Raw genomic sequence first — 23079 nt, 5'->3', positions numbered from 1 at the left:
TGAGGTAGCGCAGCTGCAGCTGAAAAGCTGAGAAACTGCAGCTGCGCCAAACAGACCCTAAATGTAGTGATTTGGGTCAATTGCATATGTTTTTTGTAATTTCAAAGATTGGGTGACATGAATGTAAAAAAAATCAAATTTAAATTAAAAAAATGTAAATATGTAAGAATTAAAGGCAAATTTGTTGAAGTTAAATTAATAAAAATACAATTTTGTCTTAATAAATAAAATTTTGGCTATGTGGCATAATTTCCTGTTCTGCATGATAGAAATGGCACAATTTCATTATACTGCCACGTGGCAAAGACCCCACCCAGTATGGTTTAGCGACCGCAAATAACAATTTGTCGTTGAGTTGATGATAATTTCTCGGAAGCCGGAGAGCATGTGATCCTTGAGACGGTGGTTAAGAGCTCTCCTAATTATGGTTTATCAAACTCCTAAACCAATTTTAAATTGTTAAAGTACGTCAGCAAAAAGTATACATTAAAGTCTGTTTAAAGTCAAGCAACCGGCCCACTAGCCCACTAGCCCACTGGCCCACCCAGTTTTTCTTTTTATTTTCTAACAAATTTTCTACTCTACACTCGATCTTATCCTTGTTTTATTTTTTTTAATTATTACTATTAAAATAAAATATTACTAATATAATTTAATTTAAAATTTTCCCTTATTTGGGTGATATATATATATATATATATATAACTTATTTTATAGAGCTTTTATTGAAAATGATGTGATTTTTATTATAATGAAATTAAGATAGAGAAGACCGGGAAAAGATGACAGCAACGGCTATAATTTTATTTTATTTTCAATCAATATATCAATACATTGATTGAAAATTTAAAATAAATTAATGTCCACGTAGCTGTGCTTTGAGATAAACCACAGCTCGGTCCAAATGATGCCAGCTGTTCTGCATTTAGAAAAGGAAGAAGCAAGTCCTTTGGGCAGCTAGGCTGAAGATAAATTGACTGCTTGATTAAAATACACTAAAATTAAATAATAATAACAATAATAATAATATATATTTAAAATTATATAAATAACTTTTTATTACACGCCTTTTGAAGCAGATTTCCATAATTTTTAAGTTATTTGACAAATAATTTGATTTCAATTTCATTAAATTTTTAATGTGAAAAAATAAATAAAGAAATTTTTATGAAATAAAATTAAATTGTTAGTGAAAATTCATTAATAACTTTGGTCATTTGAAAAAAAATCTCGAGAAGGTTAGTATGAATTTCATAGTAGTTTTTAAGCAATAAAATTTTAAACTCAAATTAAAAAACATTTAGAACTAAAATTTCAACAAATTTAGAATCAAACTGACCAACTCAACAATACGAACCTAATAACACTAAAATTAGTATAATCCGAATAAAATCAAGCATAATTCAAGTTGTTAAACAATTTTTGAAAGCTTTATATGACTAGTTGAAAGATCAAATGAATTTTAAATCTAACAAACTTGTGATCAAATCCAGCATCTCGATAAAACAAATCTGACGAACATAAGATCGCCATATATTGACATCGATAAGGCACACATATATCTACAAAACTTCGTCTGATCAAAGAAATTTTGCCAATCCATTCAAAAGAGTGGTCCTGATTTATTCCTTGCAGGAGGGCCCCTCCAATATTTTATCGAATAGAGCCCTACTCTCTTCATCAAATTCCAATGCAATTTTGGATAGAAAACCCGACGAATGCTTCTTGCTCCCGCAACAACCAACCACCATCAATCACCGCTCGTTGGCCACCATCACCATCGACTATCATCGATCACCATCTGCTTAATGCAATAAGCACCCTACGAAGTAGTGCATCACCCACAACATTTCACAACAACACATTGAATAAGGTGTCACAATGTCCTCCGAAGACGGTGTAACAACACACATCAAAAACCGCATAACAATTCATCATGATTACAATGAAATGCACATTCATAATTTTTGTTACAAGTGAAATACACATTCTTCATTCATTAACTTATGACAATAAAATGTTATAATATAAATATGAAATATGAAATTTTAGGTGCTAAATATGTTGATACATAAGGATTGTGGGATGCAAGCAAATCTCCCAAACAATTTATTTGCAGCGCAACATTAAATAGTTAAAACAGAGGCATAGAATGGGACTTGGTTGAAATATTGATTGCAGTTGATAGATGGTCTTTTGGAAAAACATAATCATAAAATGTTGCAGTTTAAGCAGCAACAGGCAACAATCCATTGTGTCTGAGTAAGGCTTCAGGCGATGGTTCTCTTCCCCGAAATTCCACAAAAACCTGATCAAAGGAGCCAAATAAATAGAGTTAAATAAAAAGGAAAATATGTAAAAATTGAAGTTTAGGTGTTAGATATGTAAATACATACAAATTGAGGGCCCGTTTCAACAGCTTATCCGAAAACGCGGTTGAGTTTTTATACCAAAAGCAGGTCGCGGGTCGAACCCCGCGTCTTACCCGCAGACCGCGTTTCATGATAAGCTGCTTATCTGTATAATAAGCTGCCCCAAACACACCCTGAGAGGTATGTATGTAAATCTTCCTAACTGTAGAATAACCCAGGATAAGGATGATATAAAGCCACGTGTTTATCTTACCTCAAGTGGAGGTTTCCCACCTCCAAGAGCGAGAATGGTGTCTCGGAACCTCTGACCAGTTTCCTTGATAGCCTATCAAATTGGATGAGAAAAAATTAAAAGTTTTTTTAATCCATTAAACATGAATTAGATTTAAAATTTCAGAGAAATTAAAGAAAATGTATGGCAATGGTAGAAAGAAACTCTGGAAAATATACATGAAGATTCAAATTGTTGAATTTGCTTGGTTCTGCTATGAATCATGAATTATTTCAAGAAGATCTTCATGATTGTAGTAAAGAAACATGAACAGATCCTAATAAGTGATCTCAACTTCTGAAGCAGAGCAAATAATGTAAAAAACAGCTACAGCAAACAGATGAATAAATACACAGAAATGAAACACCATTAAAATTAAACAGCTACAGCAGATCGATTCACTAAACCAGAAACAAAGCTAAAGCTTCAACAGCTATGTACACTGAAGTATATAGCTCTTCCTCTAGTCCCCAGCTCACCTCGAGCTCGTCAAAATTGGCATCTATAACAGAAGGGAATTAAATACGGGAATTTTTCATGTTGTCAAACTTGGACATTGAGCATTAATTAAGCTTCATTAATTCAAATTTTGATTGATTAACTGCAAATATAAAATACGAAATTGTAAGATTACCCACTTCTGCTTCACTCAATAGCCTAGGAAAAATGAAATGAGATGCATAATTTGACCGACAGGCTATGTGTGCTGCGCTAACCGATCATTGAAACCTTGTAGAGAAATTAGAGGGTTATTTTGCCCATCAGTTAAACAAAGATCCAATGGCATTCTAAAGCAATAAACAATCTATTAGGGATCTATAATAGATTATGGATTAGTGGTTATATACTTGTAATGAATTGTATGATTTAAGGTTATGAGATACTTAATAGGAGGTCACTGAGTCATAAAATGATTTATTTTTCTATAAAAAGTTCTATTTAGAGACATTAGAATATAAATGGAAAATATGGTGAGCCTCCCCAAAACTAAATCATGAACTCTCTCTCTCTCAATCAATTTATCGAGTTATTGGCAAAACATAGAATCATTGTTATCCCCATCAAAAATTTGGTTTGCATCAATGGAGTTGCTGTTGAGCTTCACCACCACTAAGTGCTTAATTGACATCCCGAATATAGCTCTTATCATATACGGTATATTATTTAAATAAAATTTGGTTAGCTAGAATTTATTTAATTATAGATTTAATAGTAATATATTATCATATTAAAAATATTTTTAGATTAATTACTATTTATATATTTATTATTATTATTAATTATTCATTATTTAAATTCCAAGACTCGATTAGCAATTAAAAATTCCGTTTGGTAAAGATTCGATGATAATCATTCAAATTAAAAAATAAATAATTTTGAATACTTTTAAAAATATAAAACTTATTTATTTTTGTTCACAAATAAATTTATTTATTATTCAATAAATATTTTGTTAAATAAATTGATAGAAAAATTGATGATATCTCATTTATTATATCATATATTATTTAAATATGGGTTAGTATAATTGCTTATATGATTTATTTAATTGTTTATTTATTTAGATTCGTAAAATTATTTATTATATTATTTATATGAAAATTTAGATATTCATTTGAATTTCTAACTCATTTATTAACTCGTTTAAATACTCGCTCACTTGCCATAAATAAATCAAGTTCAAACATTAAAAAAATTAAATAAGTCAAGCTTGAATAATATGTAAAAGCTCGACACAAGCTAAAGCCGAACATAAACAATTTATAATTAAACCAAGCCAAGTCCAAACTATGATATACATAGCTCGACTCGGCTCGATTACAACCCTAACCACGCGCTAAAAACAACAATGCCTCTAGGCGTGCTATAACCAACAAAAGTTTTAGCAAAGAAAATTAAGGTGTTCTTTTAGTGTCTACTTTTGCTATTAACATTAAAACGGATTCCAATTTCCTGAATTTTAGTCAGAACAAAGAAATGACAAGTTTAGGCTGAAGTCGAAGTAGATCAAGTAAGTTTGTGGTAAACCTGCGACATAAAACCATTTTACATGCATTTCTTCTACTTTCAACCCATTACGCTGAAAACAAAAGAGAACTTAAGAATCAATAAATACAATCCAAAGCTCTAATTTAGAACCAATAGCAAGATTTATCAACCAGAAAGATAAGAATCAAACCACAACAAAATTTTTGAAAACTAAAGCCAAGTAGAGAAGTGAGATCTCCAACCAAACCAAGATCATTTCAATTCATTAACAAGGAAATGTCTTGAGGTTATTTAAAAGACTAAATTATGAAATCAAGACCTTTCGAACCTATCAATTAGCTATATGTATGCCATATGAGTTAATAATTTGACACATATAAACAGACAAATTATTACCTTGTCATCGTCCAACCCAGCATCCTCAAATGCCGAAAAAGCATCTGCAGACAGCACCTCGGCCCACTGAAAGTTCAATGTATATATATCTTCTTATTTTCCATTGAATAGATAGCAGAAGAAAACCCAAGAAAACTTTTAAATAAATTTCTAGAACAAGCAGGCAATGATCAATGAAACATCAAGGGAAAATGTTCACCTACCGAATTAATAATGATAAATTGAAATCTTGTCATATTTGTAATAAGGTCTCATTTGGTTGAATGAAGATTAAAATTATAACGAAATTTGCAAATCTTACTTCTGAATGAAAAAATTGAAAAACTACTGGTTCGGCTGCAGTTTTAACAATAAATTTCAATCCATTGCTTAAGCGGATGAATATCTGCTCTGAACTTTTTTTTTTTTTTTTTTGGCTAGAGCCCAACTATCAGTCCATGAAACTAAATTGGCAATAACCATAACGTAATGAGAGCTGGGCACAGATCAGTTGCAACACACCATAGCATAGTCAGCAGATGCCAGAGTTTTTTGACTTCGAAGCCATAAAAGTGTTAGAAAACTGAAGAAAGGCTGTTACAACCTTGCCTACATTAGTTGGGCGGGTCAAGCCCTCAGGGGCCTTATTGCAAAATCTTCAATCATGGTTTCAATTTCACTCATTTTGTAATCAACAATTGAAACCTTAGATGATAGGAGTTTTTTGGGGTATAAACTATGCTTTCTTCTAATTACATCCAATTCTCAAACATTCCTTTAACTTGCAAGAAGCTAAACGAGCCATAGAAAAAATGTCACTATTTGGCTAGGAACCATACAGACACATTTTACACTGGAAAACTCCCCAAGAAAAATAAATAAATAAATCACCCAATTGCTCTCTCGACCGCATACTCTTCCTCCCCTGTCCATCTTGGTAAGAACCAGTGGTCCCTCTGAATTCAGAGACAGGTAGAACCAGCGATTTCTTCAGTTTTCCTATATTTGGTTAGTAATTTTTTACCTTCTAGTAGTTGCTACAATATTTATCCATGATCCTCAGTTGTTTTCCCGCCGGCTATATTAGAAATTGCTTATCCTTGTATTTGTGCCAGGTTAGGCGCATTAAAAAGTATTTTTAAGGCCTGACCTCAGGCAAAAAAAGGCGAGCAATCCTCGAAATGTGGAAAGAAATAAAAAAGGAGCAAGAAACAGGTGCAACAAGTCGTCGTTTCTACCAGATGTACACCCCTAAACCGCCTAGATGCGGTCTCAAGAGTATGTAACACTCTTTAATGCCCCAAAATAAAATCCGTGCCTTCTCTTTTTTACAACATTTCTCACGCCTATGACATCTTCCTCCCTAAAATAGGTGGACTCATATCGGCTAAATCATATCTTGTAATTTGTTTTGTTGATTTTAATTTATTTATACCCTTATTCAAATAAACTGCGAAAAATGCATTTAAAACTGCTTTTAAATAGCCTCTATTAAAGTAAGAAATTATCAAGTAAAACCAAGTATTAGAAGCACATTAACAAGTCCAGGAAAGTCATGGTCTTGGAGGAAGGTGAATTGGTGTAAGGCTAAATATGGAGTGATATTTAGCAAGTTCATTTGGAAAGATCAAGCCTAGAACTGACGATCCATGCAGAGTTGACGAGAAGATTAGTTGTAAGATTCATCTATCGGGAGAATAAAATATTTCTGCTATTCTTCAATGTTGCTGATTTTCGGCATGCTATAATGATTTAAGTGATTTCGCTGATGAAAGCAAAGCCCCTCCTGCATGGGGAGTGAAGCGGGAGCAACATTATCTGTTCTGGCAGGAGTGAACCCAATATTTCCATCCCAGGTTGGTTCTTCATAATCTAGATCGGTTCGGTTCAGATTTTTCCCAAACCCTATTGGGTCAGCCAGTCCTTTAGGGCTTCTATTCACTTGCTTTAATTAGGTTAAGAGTTTCTTAGGTAGTTCTATTATATATTGCTTGCTTTGGACTGGTGGAGACAACTTGTCTGTTATTGTGTTACTTCGAGATTTTTCACCTTTAGAAGCAATGTATCCTTGCTTTTGCAAGTAGGGGTATCTTGTTAGAGTGCAAATGGTGGAATGTCCTCAATGTTTGTAACATCGCCAAGAACACCATATCTACTTCTCCGCTGCCTCCCAACACGCCTAAAAATTACTGACTCTTTCATATATATTTTATGCTCAATTTTAATGATTTTTAATGAGATTATACTTTAAAGGAATGTATTTTGCATATTTTTTATTTCAGGTACAAGAAATGAACTTTTAGAGAAAATGAAGTAAAATGGTGCAATTTGGAGTAAAAACGAGCAAGAAGAAAAACTATGGCTTGACACATTTTGATATGTCTTTCTATGCTTAATCTACTTTATATTTCTCACATTTTTTTGAATAAAATTACACTTTAAAAAAAAGTTATTTTAATGCTTATTTTGTAGGTATATCTGTTAGGAGCGAAACACAACTGAAACGGGGCGAAACGAAGTCAAACAGAGCAAAACGGTGAAGCTGTTGCAGGGTTGCGCTTGAGGCGCCTGAGACGATATAAAATAGATTAAGGCGGTACGTGACAAATTTTGAGCGGATTTTGAAGGCTCCAAATGATTCAAACGCCCCATGTATTTATTCAATGCATCTAGACACTTTGGAATACACTTTAATGAAGGGATGTGTCTCTTGAATGAATGGACATGTCTTTTGAGATTCAAAAGGTGTGATTTTTGAAGAGAATTTGAGAGGAAATTTTGAATTCTTTTTTAAAGGAGGCAATCCCTAATTAAAAAGAAGAGGAGCCTAGGGCATGAGTGTGGCGTGAGAGTAAGAGGAAGGTTTTGGAGAAGAGAGGATTTTCTTCTAGAGTTGTAAGAGAAGAGAGAAGGTGAGAGATTTCTTCTTCATTACATTTCTAGGAGAGAATTAAGTGTGATTGTAAAGTAGAGAAAGTGCTTAAAAGGAACTTTTAGGGATTTGCTTGAGAATGAGTGTGAGATAAGTTGTGTTTTTTTCTTTATTTGTTTTGTAAACTTATTTTTATACATGAAATCCGTGTTTTGTCGTATTCTACTCATGAATTCTGAGTAGTTTTTTTTATCCTTCTACTTACTCTGAGATATAGTTTTGTGAAGAAATGATTTTGTTTTAAAAGATTTTAAATGTCAATTTTAAATGTCAAAAGATTTTAAATGTCAAAAATTTGTAATGATTTGAACTTCGATCTTCATTTACTTTTTGATATGACCAATTGAAATGTTACAATGTGTTGAGAAATATATGATCTGAAAAGGCTATGATTTCTACAACATAGTGAGACACATTCGATTCCATGGGAGAAGATGTCATCCATGGTGTTGAGTGCAAATAAATAGGGAAATATATTTTGTCGTACGCAGAATTGAAAATTTTAATGTAATAGATTAAAATCCTCAATTTGGTCAAGTTGATTGAAAACTAATGCGAAATTGTTAGCCCTCATGAGAGGGAGTAGTGGGAGCTCTGGAGTGGCAGCCGGTATCCTCCCAACCTAATCACGGAATTAAGGATCAAACTCTGGATTAGTCAATGTTATTTATGCACTTGAAAGAGGGTAAATAATATGATTGCTCCTATTTGACACAAAATAATTTTTATATATTTTCAAATGATTTTAATTTCTTCAAAATCCATATATTCATCATAAAGAGGAATGATGTTTTCTTATATTTGAACTCTTCCTCACAAAACTTTGTTTAGTCTTAGTAAATTTAACTCTGAAGTTCAGAAATTAGTTGAGTAAACTTAGTTCTTTTAGTTACATTTCTGTTAAAATTCATTAAACTCATTTTAACTTTTCTTTCTTACTTTAATTTTTATAGTTGTGATTTATGTATTATCATAAGAATTTTCATCTTCCAAACTAAGACTCGATAGTAGTAGACTAGAGTTAGCCTAAGAGATTTCTTACTGCGCTTCTCTGTAGGATTGATACTTTGGTTTTTAAAAAAAACCCAATATTACTTAAAGCGATACGTGTACTTGCGTAGAACCACTAGTGTGCGAACTATTTTATATATTTTATAATATTTATATATTTTATATAACATTTCAATTTTGTACATTAACTACTTAATATAAATTGGGCCAAGTTTTTTGCCATATTTTTTAAAGTTAAATTATTGCATAATTTCGGAACGGGCCAAGTTTTTGACACTGTTACCGGGGATTTAAATTGACATAAAACACGCAAAAAAAATAGTACACACCAGGGACGCATCACCTCCTCCATAGACAGCAGCTGAATCGTACTTATCCCTTCCAAAACCTCGTCATTTAAACATAATCCTCTCACCTTACCCCTCTACAACACCCCTACTAGTGCATCAAAACACTTTCACTTTTTAGGAGCTCTAGAGCGGTGCCACATATTTAACTATATGATACATAAGTTTTTAACAAATAAGATAAAAATATAGTACCCAAATAAAGCACGAAAACTTAATATATCAACATACTCATAGCATCATCAATAAAATTATCAATAAATTGTACTTACCAAATTGATTTAGTAATAAGTAAGCACGTTTATTTTATATACTACTAAGAAAACTATCTCCTATTTTGAGGCTTCCCTGATTGACATGATTGACCTAGAGATTGAATTTGTGAGTATCAAGATAATGCTAAAAGCACAGGACTTCACAAATTACAATACAAGAAATCTTCCATTTTCGCATTAAAATTAAAGTTAATTATAGTTGAGTGCCCAAGAACACTTTTCCAATACCCATTACTTAAGAAAGAATAAGAAATGAATGAATGACAAGAGCAAAGAGGAAAAATCAAGGCTCGAGGCTCCATACCTTGTAACTGTAGTATCCAGCTGCATATCCACCTACAAGGCACCCATAATAGAATTAAACACAAAAAAAAAACACAAAAAATTTTGGATTAGAAAAAAAAAAAAAAAAAAGAAACAGTAAAAAAATTAATGAAGAAAATAGTAAGGAAAACCTCCAAATATATGGCTGAAACTGCAAAGAAATCTGTCCTCTAACAAGGGAGGAATAACTTGTGTTTTACTCCCTACTCTTTGATCAACATCAAATATTGATTCAGGCCCGCCAGGAATATATTTTGTATGCAGTTCCAAATCTATACTAGCAAATCGTATCTGCCGAATGTGAAAAGTTGAGCAAAATAAAATAGAATACATCAGACGAATAAAAAAATTCCAATAAGAGGCCCAAGTAACCGCACACACAAAAGTCTAGTTAAGTAAGAAAAAAAAATTTGATAAACTTGCATGAAAAACTCAAGCAAATAAAGGTAGAAAACATTTGTCTCAAGATTGAACCATCATAGAATCTATACTAATAGGGCAGGGGCATAGAAAATGGCTCATATAGCGAATTAAACTAAGCATGAAGAGGACAAAAGATTTCCTTAGAACAGGACAGAAAAACTTATTTGCATCAAAATTCCCAGAAGCAAACAACATTATGATAAAAATGAAGATTGATTTCATTCTTCGCCTTAAAAAAGCAGTAAATTTTATGGTCAAATACAGGAGCAGCACTGACGAGATATATCGTTAAAAGCTAATAGCATATCCAACTGTTTTCAAAGTTCACTACATAAACTTCTTGACAAGGAATAGCATTGGCAATAAATTTTTTTGGAACAGTTCTCAGTGATCAATAGATCGAAAGCAGATGGGCAACCCTTGCTTAAATGTCATGATCTTATGTAGAGATCATTTTCCTCATCTTTTCCAGGATTCTTTTTCAATTTAATTATTATTGGTTTTTATTCTTGATATGTTCTAAAAAAATTATCTTAATCATGCAGGAAGACTAGATGCACATTGAGACAGAGAACTCTAAAAAATTTAATTACCTATACTCCAATTGAAATGAAGTGTCTTAATAGACGAGTCGGTTGATATCAAGCATAGCTCGATCTGGGTCCAAGTGAGCTCAGATCATGCACTTGAACTATAGTAAGAATATTTGAGACATATTTTAGGGGATAAAATGTTCTCAAAATCTGACAAATTTATAGCCAGATCGAGCGTCTTGATGAGGCGAATCCAACAAGCCTAAGATCGCTTAATTCTGATTACTAAATAACTCATATGCCCCTAAAATATCATTCGATCAAACATTTTATGTCGTCCGATAGAGTGATCTAGAGTCTAACAATATTTATGGATGACACTCTCAAAATCTATAAATAGAGTCTCACTCCCTTTATGGAGGGGGAGGAAAAAATTGAAGGCGCTCCAAAATTTCTAAGGTTCCAGAGCTCCACCACAGTCAGACCACTGTCGTAGGGTCGTCACCATCATCACCATTGCTCAACCACCACTAACATCATTTTTTGACCACCGCAGTTGCGTCGCCTCCACCGTCAAACCACCTCTACCCAACCACTACCATTATCATCGACAGACCATTGTCGTGGACCACTGCTGTCAGACCACCACTATCATCGAAGAATCATTGCTTGACCACCATTGTAGTCGCTGCTAGACCATCGTCGTTAGGCTGCCACCATCGACGAAACAACAACGTCCGATCACCATCATTGCCACCGCTAGATCACCGTTGTTCGACCACCTCCGTTGCCACTACTGTCAAGTAGCCCCCATCGCCAAACTACTGCTACCCGACCATTGTTGTCAAACTACTGTGTACGGGCTGTCACAATCTGTCACATGACCTCTATCGTCGATCTTCCATCACAACAACCGAGTTGTCGCCACTTCCCCAACGAATTTTGTCACATGACCTCTAGAAGCTATGGAGTTTGATCAGCAAAAGCGCCACTAAATCCAGAAAAATTAGCAGACTTCAAATTAACAATTGGCCTTTTTTTCAATATTTGGGAAAATCCTCTTATAGCATTTATTTCTCTCAATTGATATCTCCATATCCTTATGTGTTAGCAACACAATTTGGAGTTTCACTCAACCAATCATGACAATAACATCTAATAAAAAATGCACTTATAAGTGACAAAATTAATAAAAGTTAAGATTAATAAAGAATAGACATCAAATCAAATAATATCTTGGATTGGGAGAGTATGCTAAACAATGAAGAATAGAATTGCTTTTATTATATCGTTCTACTAAAATCTCATATAAAATTTTATAAGAATTAGAGTATTCATTGTCGCCCTTTTCCTCCTTTCGATATATAATATCTTTCATCTTTTCCATCATAGAATCCCACATATTGTAGATAAGGAGACAAAGTTTATCTGTATCAGCCAATCTCAACATGTCATATGCAAATTCTGTAAAATCAATAATATAATTAAGTTTATCTGATCACACATCATCCAAAATTTTTTTCTTCACAAATTTTGCCTTGTTTATATTATCTTCATGGTACAAATTCCACTTGTCACTGATCATCATTAGTTGTAACCCTTGTTTGATTACTTTGACCCACCTAAGCATGATTATGCTTGATGCAAAATGCGTCTCTACAATGGCCAACATTTGCAGCTTCACAAGCTCATTGAACATTGATAATCTCTGATATCGGAGTTAACTCAAATCACAATATAAAACAAAATTGTTATTGATGGCATTCAAAAAGGTATTATGAATAACGACACTCAAAATAAGAACACAATGACACAACACAAAAAATAAATGACAACAAAAACAACACTCTTAGGGAGATGACGGTTCGAGAGTCGGTGGTCGGTTGGAAGGGAGCAAGTTGGAAACAAGAGGGAGTGCTTAGGAACGTTGTAGGGGTGCGAGGGTTGGGGTGCTAGGTGGGCTGGGATGATATCAGGAGAGTTGGGGGTGACAGGCTGGCGGTAGAGAAGCTGGGAGGGAATAAACGGTAGGTTGGAAGGGGGGTTGAGGAGTAACAGTTGCAGCTGGTGTGGGAGGGAAGGAATGCGACGACAACAGGCTTGTGGGGTGACTGCCAATACAACAGGCGGTTTCCTGATTGGGCGGTAGGGAATCCTGTAGATGGTCATTGGAATAAGTAGGGTGCAAGTTGTAGACAACAAGAAGGAAGGTTTGGGAACTGCAGAAGACAACAGAGTTGTTGTCTTTGGCGTGCTGAATCAAGTACAGCGGAGGCAGAAGGGAGGATGCGGAAGAGAGAAACATCAAAGATAGCACCACCTTGGAGCGAGATACAGCCGGAGCATCACTTATCCTCGAATATAGCCTTGGAAGAAGAAAAGAGGATGCTGACGACTATCCTTAACAGAAACCTGAAAACAAACTCTTAGAACATAACTCTAAAACAGTGAAACAACATATAAAAAAAAGATAGATAGGCGGGAAATGAAACCAAAAAGGTGGGAATAATTTCCGCCCAATGAAAATATGAAGAGGGGTCGGCTCAGTTTCCTACTGAACCAAACCCTCTCTTGTCGGACCGGCCCCGCCCCAAAACCCCGCATCAGACTTGCTAAGTTAGGGGAGCTTCAACCTCATTAGTCGAAGCTTTTTGTCTCCTAATAGTTAGGCTGGTCATGTTGTAAGATCTCGGTAAGTCAACCCTATAAGTAGTGTAATTCCAATAAACATCTTGATAGAAAAGGTATCCGTCCTCTTTTGGCACGATCGAAGTCGATGGTACACAACGATGTAGGTTCTCCAGAGCAAAATTTTGAGCAAGTAAATATATAATATGCTTCTTCCACTCCCCGGACTCGGCTGGATGTGTCTGATACACAAAGATGTAAAAGGGTGTCACTCTGGAACGATATCTTTAGCAGGTTGGGCCAACCTGACGTGTAACCACTCATGAGAGGCCTTTTCTTCTAAGAAAAAACCTGGATCCCATGGTAAAATATTCTTCCTCCTAAGGATCCTAAGCTAATTCCCACCATTGAGGTTCATCCATCCCGCTTGATATTCTGTCAGGAGGAACATCGTTGAACCGATTTTGATCCCCATATGACTCACGACTACCTTCTAAAAGTAACTTAAAATATTCCCATCTTTGACAGGTTGGGCCTCCATCCGAAGGGGCAACTCCGGAGGCAAACTATATATCTGAAATGCCAAAAATTCGTTTAACTGAAATTGACTGGTGTCTAGTATCGACCCTTTAAACTCATGGTCCTTTTGGACATCCAAAGTCAATTTTGTTGATGTTCCTCTGAACAGATGCCCAACGGTAGCTCGAGGCACCACAATCTCATAGAGCATGAATGCCCCTTACATCAAAGTCACTACCATCTAGAACAGCTACTGTTACCTCAAATATAATCCCTCTCCTCGTGTCAAATGGAATTGATAGCATCTCTTCCTCGTTGGCTGCAAGTTGGGAATCCTCTCTGAAGTCTTCATCATTTCTCGGATCAATTGTCATTGCCCAAATTTTTCAACAACACTCTGCTCAGTGAAACAAATCACCCCCTAGTTGTGCAGTCAACATGCCAAAATTCGTACACTTGCAACACTTCCTGGTTGTGATAGATTTGGGGATGTGAATTGGTTTTATTTGTTCTCCACTTTGAATCAGTTTTTCCTCTGACAGGGTTGTCTTGGGTCCGCTTGTGGGTGTATTCTGACTGCAAGATCTTGAGGTTGAAATATGCCTGTAAGATGTGGGGGTAGCTCGGTACTGTGGCCTATCCACCTTTGAAGCTAAAGGTCTGTCTGTGGTAAGCTCATAGGAACTGGCGATATCTCCTGCTTCAACATCAAGTTCTCTTGTTACCTCCGTCAACGCTCCCGATTACGGTCTAGGGTAACCTCTTATTGAATTTATCCTCAATGTCCGCAAGCCTCCGCTGAAGTTGGCGGATCTCTCGTTGTATCTCCTCTCGGATAGGCTCGGGCATGTATATCTTCAGTGGCATCGAAATTTTCGGAACCCACAATTATATATAATATAAACCGGTTTGTTCCTTTTCTTGGTTTGCTTGTTTTAGGCTTAAGTGTGAAGAAATAACAAAATATAATTTATTTTATCTTAAATTTAGAGAAAAAAAATTTAAATAGCCCAGTTTAGTCTTGAACCCCTTGCAAATTACATAGAGATCCATAAGGCACTTCAACTTATGTTAAGTTGAGATCCATAAATGTTTGAGTAGGAATACCATTAGCATCTACAAGATCAAATAAAACTGGTTCAAGAATGAGGAATAAGCGTGCCTAGAGGCAATGGAGTATAGATATGAGCCTAGTTAAGTGGTTTGTCCTTATCAAGCTCTTCTGGGAGCATAGCAAAACTAATTAAGCTTATGAGAACTTTGGTGGCTCACTCGTGAATTGCATATTTGAATCAAAATCTATGCTTTTATTTTTTATAGTAGAAAAGATATAAAGATGAAATCAATTCAAAGTCAAATGTCAGATAACTTAAAAACAAACAAGTAGAAGAAAGTAGCCTAATGTAATGAACGTAGACAACAGCCCTTAGAAAAGAAGTAGACAAAAAAAGACTAAAACCCATTCCGATTAAGTCATGCTAAAATTAAAGACATAACAAAGGACAAAATACAGGTCTTGCTGCGCTAATAGGATCATAATAGCACTCCTGCTCGGACTAATTTTGGATGAATTGCAATACCGACCTGTCTAAGACTCAATGAGCCAGCACGAAAAGTTTTTGCAGCAAGAAGCTTTTGATAAACTTCTTCAGGTAGAGATTCCCCAGTTTCATAATGCTTTGCAATGCTCAATAATGTATCCCTACCAAATCAGAAGTAGAAAGAAGTTATTTTGCTTGCACACAGAAATATTTAATATAAAAGGAAACACCTTTTTTTTCCTGAAAAATGCTTAGTAACCCACATTAAAGAACATAACAAAGAATATATTCAATGTCGGTATCACTCCCTTTAAAAAAGGAAGCTTTTTTCCACCATAAAAAGTGTCACGCTCAAAACAAGTTGATTTTATGGAAATTCCATCACCTAAACCTGGGAGGGGGAGAAACAATATAGACCACTTAATCACAAGCCAAAGCGTAATCTTTGACGCAGCTTCTCTGCTTCTGCACTGTGGAAAAACCCTTGGCTATGAATGCTGGATATATTGCATTAGAAGGTTCCTTTAACTAGCAATTAACTTGAGCTCAACAAGAAAGCCCAAGAGGAATTAAGATAGCCCACGGAAGTAAGCCTAACTAAAGTAAAATTTAACAAGATTTCCTGCCTGTCCTGTCTTCTATGGTTAGGTGACAGCTGCCAATTTGAACATCCCCAAAAAATATAGTAAAAGCTAACTAGGGCCAGGTGCTGGGCGTTGCCTTAGGTATCAAAACCAACTCTTCCCAAATTATTTTGAACAATTTCTCCATACTACCTTAGGCCTGCCCCTTTTCCTTCCTAATTATAAAATTAATTTTACCTACAAGTTTAATGTGGGTATTTTCCAATCCCCAACTGAACTAGGATTTTGCTACCTGGACTTCAAATAACAAGTCCAACTAATTCACTCCTTCAAGTAGGTAAAGAAACCTTTGCTTGAAGGGAAAAAGCGCCTGCTTCTTAATTTGGCCTATGCATATATACACAAAGCTTTGGCACACAAAGCTCCACCAAGTACGACTAGTTTTGGCAAACCCCAATTACAACAAAAATTAAAAAAACGAAGGGATTTCCAACAATTTAGAGATGCTTAATGGCCATTACCCTGCAAATACATAAATTAATATATAAAAAACACCAAAGTGAGATGTACAATCTAAAAGAGCTTTACTAAATTCCTAGAGGTTGAAAAAGGAAAAAAATAATGCCAAAATGGAAGCCTTTCAAATATGGATTATAAGTGGATCATCATCATTAGCATCAACTATTTAAGATTGATCTTATGAATCTTTATTTTCCATTCATTCATGTTAAGTGCTTCCTAAGGTTTCAACCTAAACTTTGTTCATGGAAGCCTTTGGATGACCATATTAATTTATGCTTACATTTAGGGTGGATCTCTCTTCCATTCAAGCCTCTTCTACCTTCATTTTTTATCCAAGCACTGATTCATTGACTGCTTCTATAGTTCACCCATGCAATAATTCACCCATTCAATAATTTCATTAATATCAAGCCAAATAATATTATTCATATCACTTAATTGGCAGGCATCTTAAGTTATAAAACATGCATTTTATAAGTTCAATAGAATTTTCTGACACTAAAATCCAACCATCTAATTCAATAGCAAAGCTAGATGTAATATGTAAAGCGTTTGTTATTTGTTAGTTGACTATAATGTGAAATAGATAAATATACACATGACCAGCTAATATCTCAATCTATCCAGTACCTCTGGTAACACCAGTTTTCCATGAACTGAGAGGGAAGTTCTACAGCATCCCATTCTATTCCCCTAATTCCAGCAACCAACCCTTCATCTTGTTTGGTTAGCATATGTTGTAGTGCATGACCAAATTCATGAAAGACGGTCTCGACCTACATATAATTGAAAAAATAGTGAGGAACCTATGGAAATATTATAAGATAGGTAACATATGTCAAAAGCACATATATCCCATCATTATATATGCTAAAATAAGGCACATTGAACTAAGGAACACTTCGTGAATTATATGGTTGCTACATGACATGATTGTTTTAAATTAGAATTAAAAACCAATTTAAAAGCTAATTATCACATCATGCATGTCACACTTTTCGAATTTTAATTGAAAGTTTTAACTATATCATGTCTATTTAATCATGTACATCAACTACGTTAATTAACAGCACAATATAGCAAAAGTAAGCAAGATGATGCACATGCAAATTATGAGCCACAAAATTATTCTTTTTGCGGACTATCATCATCCATAAACTAGCCAATATTGTTGTCCTGTATGGGCTGATAAAAACAGGTAAAATTAAATTAAATTATTAGCTGTACTGTAAAACCAGGTTGATTAAAAGTTGAATAAGTTAAAATATGACCATGTGAATAAAAACTAAATTAAATTATTTGCATGCTCAAAAACCACGTGTCATCCACATTAGAATCATAACATGTAGCAGATATTAGAAAGAATATTAACAGAATAAAAATATAACTAACAGTCATAAAAGGCTACCTCTCGGAAAGTCATAAGGCTAGGTTTTCCTCCTACTGGCGGTATTTGATTGCAAACCATGTGGGCAACAGGCAACCGAACTTTGCTGCCGTCTCGTGCAAGCACCGTACTACGAGAAAACACTTCATCCATCCATGCTCCTCCTCTTTTTTCAGAAGGCCGTGAATATGGATCAAAATAGAAGTATGCAATAGGATTAGCTGAAGCATCTTTAACACAATAGAATCTCACATCAGGCTGCCAAACCTGAAAAGAAAGAAAACTGATTTGTTGAGACAGTGCAGTGCATTTTTTGTTGCAGAAAGCATCAATAACCATGCCAAGATGATACTAAACGGGGAACAAAAAAAATTGACTCACCGGAGCAAAGCCATCAGCAGGCTCAATCTTGATTTCAAAAAGTTTATTTGCAAGATTGAAAAGACCATCCATGACCTTAGGTAGTGAAAAATATGGACGCAACTCCTCCTGTAAATGGATGTCCGGAAAAACAAAAAAGGCACTTGCATAAGGAGCCAAGGCACTGAAACCTAAACTTCAATTTCCAAAAAAAGAAACAATTAAAGCAAGATTCAGCACAGATGCGATGTTACACCAACAAGATTTTTTTTTTTTTTTGAAAAATTAGATGCATACCACTTAATTCTTAAGTATTTACATATCTAACACCTAAACTTTAATTTTTAGATATGTCATTACCACCATAACTATGCATGAAAAGGTTTATTTTGTCTTCTTAATGGTTAAAATAGTGGTTTTTTTATGTAATATGAAAGACGAGGCAATATAAATTTAATAATCAAAGTTTAGGTGTTAGATATGAATGTACAATATACATAAGAATTAGGTGGTATGTATATAAATGCCCCATTTTCTGGCTATAAGCTAAACCACCAAACCAGTAGTAGACAATCTTTAGGAACAAGAAGAAATGCAGACAAACAACAATTAAACAATAGAATTGCTAGTGATCTAACAAAAGCAAACGTAGCATAAGCCAGAATTTCAATATTTACAAAGCTAACTCATAATGATACAAAATTTTAAAGAAACTTCAGCTAAGAAAGATCAAATTACCTCATTCATAAATAAATAAATAAATAAAAATAAAAATAATTGAAAAAAAGACTAAACTACCTCATTTATGTCAAATTTTGATTCACGAAGCCTTTCACTCCAGAAGCTAACATCCCAGTGACTTAAATCATTAGCTTCTGCAGCACCTTTCTCTGCAGCAAATTTTTTAACGTCTTCCATGTCTGCAAATAATCAAAAATGACAATTACTATCGTAATTAATTCAAACAATTAGAATAGATTTTAGAAAGAAAAGGTGAAAATAAGAACCCTTTAATATGTTGGACTCCTGACGTGGATCTAATCATGATGATATGTTCTGTTCATATATTATCAACAGTGTCCCAACTATTTCGGGTGGGCCATATAAGTAACCATATTCCAATATTTTTTGTTCAGTATGCTTTGAGGTGATAAATATATTAGTCATAAATTATTTTTAAGAACTTCCATACATATTTCTTAGGTTTATCAATTTTACTTCATAATCTTTTGACACCATTATTTTTATTTACCCATCTAATAGCATACATTTTAGCCTTCACTATACAAGCAAAACCAATTATGTTATCAACTACTTCTAATAGAAGCTACTCAAACCATATTACTTAGTTTCTTATTTTTCCTTCCTGACTTTGTCTTTCATGCATCTTAAAATTCTCATTTCCAGCTCTCAATTTAGCTAAATCTCCCAATATTGGATAAAACTCAAAACCCCAACTTTAAAAAACATTAAATAAATTGGGTTCTCATCAACCTGTATAAGAATAGGTTTGAGTCCAACTTAAGTGACATAAGAAATGGATTAGGTTAAGGTTAGGTTGATGAAAATTATTTGACTCTTTTTCATACAAACTAATTAAGATTTTATTTTATTTTTGCTTTTTTTAGTTTTTTTGTCCATATTGAATTAACCATGTCCATTTTAGATCATCCTGACATTAATCTGTCAAGACCTGGTGTTTTCAGGTTGGTTTAGATTTTGGTCGAGTAGGGTTTGGATTGGTATTTTTAAATTATTTAACGAACCAGACCCAAAAACCAAAAATTTTCACCCCTTAATTTACCTATGAACAATTTTTTTTTTGTTGCAGTAAGGATCAATAAAATATAGCTAGCCTAATCTAATTCATAAAATGAATCATTCAATAAATAAAAACCAAAATTAACAAAAGAAAGTCAACAAGCATGAATACCTAAAATAAAATTACAACTTTTTTCCATTTTATTGAACCAAGTTGACGGAGAAAAAGATTGAATGTGATGCCAATTACATAATAGGACGTTGATAATGAATTTCATCTATTTTTCCCTCATATTAAATCAAATTTATTTTGCTAAAGATATAAGGAAACAGAACCAAAAACTGATGTTGACAAAAAAAAATCAGAATTAGGGCTCGATAACTATAGCCCAAGTTTTGTGGTGAGGGTACTATAGCCAGTGTGCTTTGCAAATTTGGGAGAGAAATCGTCTGAAAAGTTCATATCAAGAGAGAAAAATACAAGCATTCAAGTGAGAGGAAAAACGAGATAGAATAGTGGAAAAGGAAACTTCCACAATTCATAATAAAATAATCTACAATTACAAGCCATAAAAACCTTACATATAGAAATAAGGTTATAAGATAAGACCAAAGTTATGAAATTATATTGAATTAAAAATTAATCTAACAACAAATAAAGAGAGATAATTTTATAATTAAAAAAATTAAAATTGAATAATGCCTCAAATAATACAAAAAGTTAAATATTCTAAAAAATTTCTAACAGTGTTGCATTAAGTCTCTTGGACAAAAGAAATTCCTCTGAGTTATACAGAGGGCCTTTCTTGGAAGCATAATTTCCTTTTAGTAAACGCAAAAAAATCCCTTAATCTTTAATGAGTTGTTTGAATATAAATACAACCTTGAGATCTTGATTTCAAACAACCCTTGGTCATATGGATAAGAAGCAATAGTAACACGAAGTAAATCTATAATTCTTCTTAGGAACTACACAATATTTTTTGAACATGTGGATCAACCTGAATATTTGGAAAAGAATATTGCAAGAGTATTAAAACCTATGAGTCAACCTGTTTCTTAATCTTAATAAAAATAAAGACAAAAGATACAAGTACATATGGTAAAAACAATCTCTGATTCATGAGTAATCTCAATCAAGATTTTAAAAGCCTGGCCGAACATCAAACTAAAATGAGAAGTTCAAGTTCAACAATTCATTAAGGGTTAAATTGAGGGTTGAATCAAATGGCCTAATAATATTAAAATTATTTTCATACAATTAACAATGATGTAATAATAATGCAATAATAAGATAATTCAATATGAAGTATACTTATTCAATATATTCACACTTGAATATTTTGAAAATAATTCAAAATTAAAATTTTGGGATATAAAATTTTAATAACTTTCTCAATTTTTAATATAAATATTTTATTTCTAAAATTCAATCAAAATTGATGAATAACCGAGTTGGTTAGTTCTTTAACAATCAAAATAGTTCACCTATTCCAGAAATTCTTTTGCAAAAAATGATTTTAAACTTGGACCAAACCGACCAAAAGATTGGACCAGTTAGTCCAATCCTATTTTTAAAATCATAGTTTACCGTACAAACTCAATGATCTATTCAATGAGAGACTTGGTAACCAATGACTAGTTAAAATCATCAAGTTCATCAACAAAATTTAGATCATAGTCGAGTTAAAGAGGTGAGGCGAAAATGTGGTGAGGTTTTCTAACACTTGAAAAATTCTCTCCTAAATTGGTTTTGTAAAAATGTAAGTTTGACCATATGATTCAAATTATGAGTGACAATCATCATCAATCTTCCTTATTCCCTCCCAGACGTTTAAAAAGATTTGGTAATCATATAGGTTTAGTTCCCCAAATAAATTGATTAACCCAAGTTCCCTTATTACCCTTCAAGATTGTACTAACCTAGAAACAACATTCTATTCTCCCAAATTGGTGTGAATTAAATTACTTATTCCACTAGTTTGCTCCCACACAACTAGATCACAGCACATTTGAACTATATAATTGGCCAAATTGCAACTCAATGAAGAAAAGAAGGTCAATTCATCGCCACTTTAAAATTATGACTTAATCACAACAGAAAAATTAAAATCATAATTCCTAAATTATCAGTTCAAGGAAGAAAAGAGAAACTACTCGATAATCATGATTGGAGACAACACAATAAACAATTCATTCATTAGAAAGTTTAAAAATAAGATTTGGAAATGGAAAATCAAGTGGAAATCGTTTGAAATATGTTACACTTGTCTTTCTTTCTACTACAAATGACATTGAAAATATACAAGCAATAACAAACTCAAATCCTCACACACTCACACAAGTGCTTGCAGACATTGGCTGCGCTCTGGAGTGCTTCCCTTCTGTCTGATTCTATCTGACACTCTTCTCAAAGGTCTCGGCAAGTGATTTTATATTATCCTTCACAAATCAACACGTTTGAACCATCAAAACAAACAAAACCTGCGAGCTAGTTCCTAGGCACTGATCTCCTTCTCGAATGACTCGGAAACATTCAAACAAGCAATCGGAAACATTCAAACAAGCAATCTTTAAAATCCATCCAACAAAAAATAGGTTATCTCACTTCTCTCCACTGAAACTATGATAAGACTTTCTCCTCCAATCATAACCCTGTTGTCGTGAGCTTCTTCTCCTCATCGAGCTCATTCACCGCGAAGTATCACTCCACACGATAAACCCACCCATGAGTGTCTTCCACCGTGAAGATCAACATCTTCAACTTTCTAACCCTAGCATCACCACCTCAACTTCCTCTCTCTCTCGTGTTTCCCCCCATGTATCTAGGGTGGAACTCTCTCATTCCATCATAGTCACACCCCATTTAGGTTCCTCTCATTTCTTATTTGTGCTCCTCCGAGCCCTTTGCATAGCCCCTCCCCC

General features: G+C 33.9%; 1 protein-coding gene across 2 annotated transcripts in view; it reads right to left on the bottom strand.

Moving 5' to 3' along the window:
- Positions 1 to 2198: 2198 nt before the first annotated feature.
- The window catches only part of LOC110023135 (probable cytosolic oligopeptidase A), a 35746-nt gene continuing 14865 nt past the window's right edge, over positions 2199 to 23079 (bottom strand). The window contains exons 8-17 of one of the 2 annotated variants that reach the window (XM_020722392.1): positions 19192 to 19313; positions 18415 to 18522; positions 18055 to 18300; positions 17277 to 17422; positions 15584 to 15701; positions 10028 to 10187; positions 9877 to 9908; positions 5029 to 5094; positions 2626 to 2697; positions 2199 to 2308 (exon numbers count right to left, since the gene is read on the bottom strand). In XM_020722392.1, coding sequence (XP_020578051.1) covers positions 2228 to 2308; positions 2626 to 2697; positions 5029 to 5094; positions 9877 to 9908; positions 10028 to 10187; positions 15584 to 15701; positions 17277 to 17422; positions 18055 to 18300; positions 18415 to 18522; positions 19192 to 19313 — 1151 coding nt within the window. In that variant the 3' untranslated portion in view covers positions 2199 to 2227. The remainder of the gene's footprint in view (positions 2309 to 2625; positions 2698 to 5028; positions 5095 to 9876; positions 9909 to 10027; positions 10188 to 15583; positions 15702 to 17276; positions 17423 to 18054; positions 18301 to 18414; positions 18523 to 19191; positions 19314 to 23079) is intronic. The other variant, XM_020722401.1, reaches the window with a different exon arrangement.

The sequence above is a fragment of the Phalaenopsis equestris genome, unplaced genomic scaffold, assembly GCF_001263595.1.
Source record: "Phalaenopsis equestris unplaced genomic scaffold, ASM126359v1 Scaffold000002, whole genome shotgun sequence".
Lineage (NCBI taxonomy): Eukaryota > Viridiplantae > Streptophyta > Magnoliopsida > Asparagales > Orchidaceae > Phalaenopsis > Phalaenopsis equestris.
Note: the sequence above shows the minus strand (reverse complement) of the source record. Positions and strands in the feature narration are given on the sequence as shown.